The sequence below is a fragment of the Cherax quadricarinatus genome, chromosome 69, assembly GCF_038502225.1.
Source record: "Cherax quadricarinatus isolate ZL_2023a chromosome 69, ASM3850222v1, whole genome shotgun sequence".
In the NCBI taxonomy this organism is placed as follows: domain Eukaryota; kingdom Metazoa; phylum Arthropoda; class Malacostraca; order Decapoda; family Parastacidae; genus Cherax; species Cherax quadricarinatus.
The window spans coordinates 7045189-7055188 of record NC_091360.1 but is presented as its reverse complement, the minus strand read 5'-3'; the positions used below and the strand labels follow the sequence as shown (position 1 = coordinate 7055188).

The 10000-nt window shown below is 40.1% G+C and overlaps 1 protein-coding gene across 2 annotated transcripts in view; it reads left to right on the top strand.

Annotated features, from left to right (window-relative positions):
* Window positions 1-4576: 4576 nt before the first annotated feature.
* The window catches only part of LOC128701873 (glutamate receptor 1), a 1634372-nt gene continuing 1628948 nt past the window's right edge, over window positions 4577-10000 (top strand). For both annotated transcript variants that reach the window (XM_070099830.1, XM_070099829.1), the window contains exon 1: window positions 4577-6699. In XM_070099830.1, coding sequence (XP_069955931.1) covers window positions 6543-6699 — 157 coding nt within the window. In that variant the 5' untranslated portion in view covers window positions 4577-6542. The remainder of the gene's footprint in view (window positions 6700-10000) is intronic.

Sequence of the window (10000 nt, the reverse complement as noted above, 5' to 3'; positions counted from 1 at the left end):
TGTGTGTGTGGATGTGCTTGTGGATGTGTGTGTGTGTGTGTTTTTGTGTGTGGATGTGTGTGTGTGTGTGTGTGTGTACTCACCTAGTTGTACTCACCTAGTTGAGGTTGCGGGGGTCGAGTCCGAGCTCCTGGCCCCGCCTCTTCACTGATCGCTACTAGGTCACTCTCCCTGAGCCGTGAGCTTTATCATACCTCTGCTTAAAGCTATGTATGGATCCTGCCTCCACTACATCGCTTCCCAAACTATTCCACTTACTGACTACTCTGTGGCTGAAGAACTACTTCCTAACATCCCTGTGATTCATCTGTGTCTTCAGCTTCCAACTGTGTCCCCTTGTTACTGTGTCCAATCTCTGGAACATCCTGTCTTTGTCCACCTTGTCAATTCCTCTCAGTATTTTGTGTCGTTATCATGTGTGTGTGTGTGTGTGTGTGTGTGTGTGTGTGTGTGTGTGTGTGTGTGTGTGGATGTGTTTGTGGATGTGTGTGTGTGTGTGTGTGTTTGTGTGTGGATGTGTGTGTTTGTGTGTGTGTGTGTGTGTGTGTGTGTGTGTGTGTGTGTGTGAGTGTGTTATCCTAAAAAATATATAAGCCCTTTAAAACACACACTCACACACAGTGGGCCTCCATAGACTACAGGAAAGAGAGAGAGAGAGAGAGAGAGAGAGAGAGAGAGAGAGAGAGAGAGAGAGAGAGAGAGAGAGAGGATACCCTGTGTTAAGTCTTTACTGCAGAGTTTTAAGTGAAGAAAAACAAATTTTAGCATAAGAGATAGTGAACTGTGGCGCGCCGGCACCGTAGAGTTTTGCGGGATACTTGCACTACGATTATACTTGTCACACTGTAACACACACACACACACACACACACACACACACACACACACACACACACACACACACACACACACACACACACACACACACACACACACACACACACGCACACACACACAGTGTGCCTCCAACAAAATGAAGCCTCCTTGGTAAACAGCGGAAATAAAGTCCTCGCCAGTCCTGTGATAAAATAGCGAGCAAATTGGGAGGAGGGTCAACATTGGGATGAAATTTGTGAGAGAAGCTAAGTGTACCACAGTGAGAAAGAGAAAGGTAAAAAAACGTCAAAGTAAACAGTCAGGAATGTAATATTCACTCACTTGTCCAGGACGAGTGTCGAGTTAACAAGAAATACTTGAGTGAATGTAAACACAAATCATTGGAAAAGGGATTTCTCTCCCTCTCTCTCTCTCTCAACCCCCTCCACTTTCCACCACTACTGGAGCTGAGGCAACGATGGTGGAGCTGAGGAGAGCCGTTCAGAAGCTGAGCTGAGCCATCCAGGTCATTAATCTAGCAACTTTCCTAAAGACGGGTTTTAGTCAGCTTTTAATTTTGTGGTTTAAAAATTATACTCAATGGGTATTTAGGAACTTTATAATTTTATTTATTATTATTATTATTATTATTATTATTATTATTATTATTATTATTATTATTATTATTATTATTATTATTATTATTATTTTGCTGCTGCTACTACTAAATAACGAAAAAGTACAATACCGTGACTGGAGCAATACACAAATAACCCTCTCTTATGTACCGGTTATTTGTGTACTACTACTACTAGTTTCTACTACTACTTCTAATACGAATACTAATACTACTACTACAACAACTACTAGAATTTTTAACAACACTACTAGTACTTTTACTACTAATAATAATTCTTCTACTGCTAATACTACTTCCATTATTCTTTAAACTATTAGGCGCTCCTCGTGGGCCTGGCGATCCTGCCTGTATTGTAGAAGTTAATATCTTTTCAGGAGTATACCTGTTGTGTGTTCCGGGGATCAATACCCCTACGGCCCGGTCCATGAGCATATATCTTGCCTAAGCTTACCTAAAAGACGTCAAAGTAAACAGTCAGGAATGTAATATTCACTCACTTGTCCAGGACGAGTGTCGAGTTAACAAGAAATACTTGAGTGAATGTAAACACAAATCATTGGAAAAGGGATTTCTCTCCCTCTCTCTCTCTCTCAACCCACTCCACTTTCCACCACTACTGGAGCTGAGGCAACGATGGTGGAGCTGAGGAGAGCCGTTCAGAAGCTGAGCTGAGCCATCCAGGTCATTAATCTAGCAACTTTCCTAAAGACGGGTTTTAGTCAGCTTTTAATTTTGTGGTTTAAAAATTATACTCAATGGGTATTTAGGAACTTTATAATTTTATTTATTTATTATTATTATTATTATTATTATTATTATTATTATTATTATTATTATTATTATTATTATTATTATTATTTTGCTGCTGCTACTACTAAATAACGAAAAAGTACAATACCGTGACTGGAGCAATACACAAATAACCCTCTCTTATGTACCGGTTATTTGTGTACTACTACTACTAGTTTCTACTACTACTTCTAATACGAATACTAATACTACTACTACAACAACTACTAGAATTTTTAACAACACTACTAGTACTTTTACTACTAATAATAATTCTTCTACTGCTAATACTACTTCCATTATTCTTTAAACTATTAGGCGCTCCTCGTGGGCCTGGCGATCCTGCCTGTATTGTAGAAGTTAATATCTTTTCAGGAGTATACCTGTTGTGTGTTCCGGGGATCAATACCCCTACGGCCCGGTCCATGAGCATATATCTTGCCTAAGCTTACCTAAAAGACTATCCTTGCATAAAGTGGCCTGGTGGCTAAAGCTCCCGCTTCACACACGGAGGGCCCGGGTTCGATTCCCGGCGGGTGGAAACATTTCGACACGTTTCCTTACACCTGTTGTCCTGTTCACCTAGCAGCAAATAGGTACCTGGGTGTTAGTCGACTGGTGTGGGTCGCATCCTGGGGGACAAGATTAAGGACCCCAATGGAAATAAGTTAGACAGTCCTCGATGACGCACTGACTTTCTTGGGTTATCCTGGGTGGCTAACCCTCCGGGGTTAAAAATCCGAACGAAATCTTATCTTATCTTATCTGACAGCCCTATTATTGAAAACATGTACTTATAATGCAAGTCTTTAAGATAAATAATTATTTTTCTTAGAGTTACTTCATTAGTACATGTCAATAATATGAATCGAGAAAGCAATAGGACATATCTTTGGAAGCTTGAATATGTGTACTTCTAGAGGCCAGTAACGCATGTAATTAATGTTCGCTTTCCACCCACTTAGTGGCGAATATAATCGTTGTTACTTTCCAGATGACATCATTTATTTCTGCAAGTAGTTGGTCATTTTGAAGGGGTTTTCTAGTTTATCTGTCAAGGAACTTCATTTTACAATAATTATGCACTCGTATCCAAAGAAATGCATTTACATATATTTTACAATGTTCTGCAAAAATAAATCAAAGGAGGAGTTTCTGGACATCGTACTCACATTAAATGCTGGAAACTGAACTCGTTTTATGTTCATTTTCAACTTTCCATTTCAAGATTCTACCAGTGAGTGTTACGTAGCACGACATCCATGCAAGTATGTTCTTGGGAAGGTTATTGTTAGCCTCAACTACGACCCTTTAACACAGATTTTTATGGAATACTGATTTTCACCTTCTGTGGCTCTATGACTGAACATTATCCTGGTAACCTGCGACAGACATTCTCGGGTTCGAAACACCGAGTTCTATTTGAATTGTTGCATTCAATTTTTCACGAATGTTGTACACTATAATATATTCATCAGCGTCTACCTGTAGGGTGGGTTAGTATTTCCATTTAGAGTCATGTACAGAGTCGTAGTTGTGGTTTTCACAACCTTTCCAGGGAAGAATTTCCTGGTTGTGGTTCAGTGGTGGTGTGAATTGTGATGGCATGTTGAGGACCATCAGATCAGGTGTTTAATTATCAGGATGTCGTTTCAAGTGTTGCAGATGTTTATTATGAATTTTCAGCAAGTAAACACACACACACACACACACACACACAAACGCACACACACACACACACACACACACACACACACACACACACACACGCACACAGACACACAGACAGACACACACAAACACACACAAATACACACACAAACACACACACACAAACACACACAAACACACACATACACACACACACACACACACACATACACACACACACACACACATACACACACACACACACACATACACACACACACACACACACACACACACACACACACACACAGATACACCAGTTGCTCACCGCTGGAGTCAATACCGGGATTCTGGCACCAGAGTCAGCTGATCACAAGTAGATGCTGCCGTGTTCTCCGCCAAAACTCTCATACCGGATATATCATTCATCTCTAATGATACACAACACTGAAATAAAAAATGTAACTTTATTTCCGTAGACTTTATTTCTGGATATGCATAATCCACGTACGAAAAATATAGCTTCCAGGGACATGTTTGGTGTTTTTCGTTTTTAATGTTTAGAATTCCTCTTAGAGGTGGTGGTGACCCACTAAGGAGATGTTAGATGCTTTACATTAGTAAGGTGTGGGGTTCGTGCGGCTGGCAGGGAAGCAGGTTGGTGGGGAAACATGGCGGGGAACTTGTTGTGTCAGCGGTGCAGCACAGCTGGTGGCAGTAGTCCCTGGACACCCGCAGTGGTAGCGTGTTGCCTCTCCTCGTCGTGATCCCCACGTGGGCGGTGTATATCTCTTGCTTCTCTCTCTCTCTATCTTCTTCTCCTGCAGCAAGCATCCTCCATGTGGTTGTACTACTCTATTCTTCTATCACGCACGCCAACACTCCAGAAATTAAGAATAAGATTAACCCTGACGTTGTGATCAAAATTAGATTCTTTCAGCCGTAATAATTTTCTTCCTTTTTTCTATGCACATCATCTAATATTAATCTGTGGTACAATTTATACATAAAAACCTTGTTGTATATAAATTTCCGTTTTTATTAATGTAATCTGAAGCTCTCAGTTTGGATATTATGGTCGATTTAGATTCATTAGGGTTCTGATGAAAGATGTTTGGAAATATATGACTTATGTTTAGATATGAAAATATATAAACTATGTTGATATAAACACTGGAAAAGTGTAACATTAGCCAACACGGCTTTAACCTTTCTTTTGGGATTAAATAATATTGACTTCTTTAACAATGTCCGTTAGCTGACATTAGGTTAAAAGAAGCCCAGTGGTGAGTGCTGACACCAGCTGTAGTAGTGAGTGCTGACACTAGCTGCAGTAGTGGTGAGTGCTGACACCAGCTGCAGTAGTTGTGAGTGCTGACACCAGTTGCAGTAATGGTGAGTGCTGACACCAGCTGCAGTAGTGGTGAGTGCTGACACCATCTGTGGTTTTGATGAGTTCTGACACCAGCTGAGGTAGTGGTGAGTGCTGATACCAGCTGTGGTAAGTGTTGACAGCCGCTACCTGCAGTAGTGAAGATTGCTGACACTCACCAGCTGTGATACTGGAGACTGCTAACTGTGGTATTGGTTAGTGCTGACACAGAAACTGCAGTATTGGTGAGTGCTGACATACATCGGCTGCAGTACTGGTAGTGCTGACACACAGAAGCTGCAGTATTGGTGAGTGTTGACACACCAGCTGCAGTGCTGATGAGTGCTGACACACACCAGCTACAGTACTAGTGAGTGCTGAAACACCAGCTACATACTGGTGAATGCTGACACACAGCACCTGCTGTGCTACTGAGTGCTGACACAACACCTGTAGTATTGGTGAGTGCTAACACGCATCAGTTACAGTATTAGTGCTGACACAGCTACAGTACTGGTGAGTGTTGACACACATCAGCTACAGTACTAGCGAGTACTTACACACACCAGCTGCAGAACTGGTGAATGCTGGCACATCAACTGCAGTACTAGCGAGTACTGACACACACCAACTGCAGTACTGGTGAGTGCTGACACACAACAGCTGCATAACTAGTGAGTGCTGACACAGCACCTCGGGTAGAGTGCAGAATTCTAAATTCAGAAACTTTAAAGTTGCCTGCGGTAAGCTGCCTCTGATGTGAACGTCAGTAGTGTGCAGGGTTCTGCGAGACGCAATTTAAAGTGCCGCAAGGAAATGCGCTGGGTGCGGCAAGAGGATCGAGGTGTTGTAAAGTGCGGCAAGTAGGAGTTTGATTTACCGCAAGGTGTGTGAACTTGCGTGAAGGCATGCAAGGTGCAGTAAGATGGTGTTGAAAGAGTAGCAAGTAGCTCCAGTGTGTTCCTGAGCTACAGCCTGGATCACGAAATTTACCGGCAGTAGCACCCTTCCAGTATCTTATAGAAAAATAGTGAAAGGAAAAAGAGAAATATAACCTTGAGAAAATTCTAGTAGTTTACTCCTGAAACCATCCCAAGAAACATTATAGTCACCTTGGAATCAGTGATCAGCCGTGTGTTGCGAATGCTGAACAGCGTCGTCGTCCCCATCTCAAGAAAATACATCTTGGGAGACATATAGGAAAGGTTTTATGAAGATACAGTTGTCTGCTTCAGTGTCACTCTACTTGGCGACGCGAGTTGGAAGCCCAGGGTGATGGAGTATACTACTCTACGGTCCTGCCGAAGTCGCAGCGGCAGTAGCAGCGTGAGAGGCGGACGGCCCCTGTGGTTGGTGGTGGCGGGGGCCATGATGGCAGTGGTGTGTTGTCCAGCCCTGGCCACCCGCACAGAACGAGACATGATTCCTCTAGGTGGGTAACTCAGTAACTTGCATGCCATTATTTCTTCTCATACAGGGCCTTCCTGTGTTTTTATTTCCAACCTCTCGTACAGGGTCTTACTATGTTCTTTTCTTCATCCTCTCGTACAGACCCTTGCTATGTTTCTGTCTACATCCTCTCATACAGGGTCAGTTACGTGTCCATCGCAACCACTGAATGTCTTTCTATTGAGAAAATAAATTTCTATTGATGTTGACACTTTTGACAAAGATGTCTCCACAAGTCAGTACATAACAGCGTTCTCACGTGCCCGTTTCTCTGTCTGGTAGTGTTCTTAGGTGGTCCTGTTTGGTAATGTGTGTCAATGTCTGTATTTGACAGTGTCTTTACGAGCCTTTGTCTAGCTGAAGTCTAGTCGCATGTTTACTTCAGTTTCAGGTTTGTCTACAGAAGTGACTTTGCCAGTAAGGTAAAAAAAATATTTTGCAGTTGGTTGGATAACGCATTGACCAAAAGCATTTGGGTCAATTTATTCAGATATCTCGTCTCACATCAGTACTTCTAGAAAATATAAGTGTACACTGTGAGTTAAACACGACTGATCTCCAAACTACTTATTTCCTCATAACATCCCACACCTTATTAGGTAGAGGTACACATGTGCAACTAATGAGGCATTGTAGTTGCACATATGTTCGTTTACCTAGCGTATTGTCAATAATTATACAAACCATATTACATCCCACACCCTTACCCTCGTGGCAATAGGATTATTTAGATTTTTATGCAGTTGATTATAAAGGATGAGAGATGTTTATCCTTCCTCGGATACGAACCACTAAAGTTGACCAACATCCAGATGCCTATTTACTGATAGTGAAAAGGGGAAATATGTGGAAGAGGACTTGCCACCTCCTGGATACGACCCATTAAAGTTGACTAACACCCAGGTACCTATTTATTGACTGTGAACAGGGGAGAAATATGTGGAAGGAGACTTATCCATACTTTCGATGTGCCCAGGGTTGAGCCAGGGACCTTCGGTTGTGAGTTGAGAGTGCTACCACTGAGCTAAGAATCATTCTCGAAATACAGTACCACTTGCTTTTGTAATAGTTAGCATTGTGATTACAGCAGCTGATACAGAGATGTAACAAATAAACGTAACTACTCATTAACAGTGGAAGTGTCCATGACGGAAGGAAAAAAAAGTATAATGTGTAAAGAAGGGCAGTTTGTACTTTCAAACTGCCACTAAGAGCACAAAGTCCAACGTCACAGTTTAATCAGGTTTTTGCCTGGAGTTTACCCAACAGAAGTTCAACTCAGGGGTAAGTTGTGCACCATTATAAGCAGATTAGATACTAGGGAACAATTAGGTTTAATTATTACTTGGGTAAAGCCTTAGGATTCTTGTATTTCACCAAGACAAAAGAAACTAAAAAGAAAATCACATACATCAACACTGGCTGTCCTTCCAGACATCACGATCCAATAACCCCCGAAATTTTACTTCACAGATATTACTTACAATCCAACAGCAGATCAGCTGCAATAAAAATCTATTTGACTCTTCTAACACGATCACACATACCAGCTGTATCCTTCTTCCATCGGCCTCACATTTCTTCATCCTTTCTCTCTTGTTGATCAAGCGATACTATCACTGCAACTTGCATCACTTTATGCACTGGACTGGGAAAAGCTCACTACTTCAGATATTGGACTTGGAGAATAACACTAATTCAGTATTGGTCAGAGGAAAGCTCACTACTTCAGGTACTGGTCTTGGAAAATAACATTACTTAAATATTGGACTGGGGAAAGCTCACTACTTCAAGTAATGGCCTGGAGAAATAACAAATACACTACTTCAGGCCTTGACGACCACTTAATTAACTCACAGTATCTGTTAACACAGCCTTTATTGGGAAGTCTTCAAACCTAGTTTGAATATTGACGGAGGTCTGGGTGCTTCGCTACACGTTTTCCACACTTACCATCTGCACGTCGTGAAGGGAGTAAACTCCACACGTGGTCGTAACTTTACGACCCAGTATACGACGCCCTGAGGCCAACGTTCCTCCCCTTACTATTGTCTCTGTGTTAATAAGATACAGTATAAGGTTTATGGTATTTTTTCAGTAAAATTTCGTTCACCAGGGCCTTTATCAGTTATCCTAGTGGGCGAAACGTCTCTTCAGTAAAATGAAATTAACCGCATATTGTGTTTTATTAACATTCCCATCAGTATATACATTCAACGTCGGTATATATTACCTTTAATACATATACAACGTCTTCAAAACGGTATAGCCAGCAGAAGACGTTGTCAATGGGTGCACTAAATACACTTTAAAAATGGTATGCTTTACTCTATCGCTGAAGAGGTAAACTCGTACGGGTCAAATAGCGTCCTGGGTAATGAAATGCATTCATGTTTCATCTAAGGAAAGGGCAGGATAGATCTTGTTCCTTGGATCGCAAACTCATCAGCAACATTCAGTGTTAGGTTACCAGGTGTCTTCTCAGGACTATAACTGTGTATGAGGTGAGTTTCGGTCAGACATTTATACTTTATTATTTAATTTTATTTTGGTAGAGGATACATATATATTTAAGGAAGTATTCAAAATATCTATCTTGTACGATATTTTTCCCCTCGTGGAAGGTTCCTCCATGCTAGTGTGGAGAATTGAACCGTTTATATATGTATGTTTATATATATATATATATATATATATATATATATATATATATATATATATATATATATATATATATATATATAATGTCGTGCCGAATAGGCAGAACTTGCGATCTTGGCTTAAATAGCAACGCCCATCTTGCCATATAGGACAAGTGAAAATTTGTGTATGCAATAATTTCGCCAAAATCATTCTGAACCTAACGAAAAAAAATATATGTCACTATGTCACTGGGTTTGTTTAGTATTAAATTATTGTAAACAAATCTAAAATATATTTAGTTGGGTTAGGCTAAAATAAATTGTTCTTGTTATAATAAGGTTAGGTAAGTTTTCTAAGATTCTTTTGGTGCAAAATTAAAAAAAATTACATTAACATTAATGAAAAAAATGTCTTTAAACGTATAAGAGAAAATTTCAGAAAGGACTTAGTTTTAAATGAGTTCTTGCTAATTGACCAGTTTAACATATTCGGCACGACATTATATATATATTTATATATATATATATATATATATATATATATATATATATATAATGTATATATATATATATATAGATATATATATATATATTTATATATATATATATATATATATATATATATATATATATATATATATA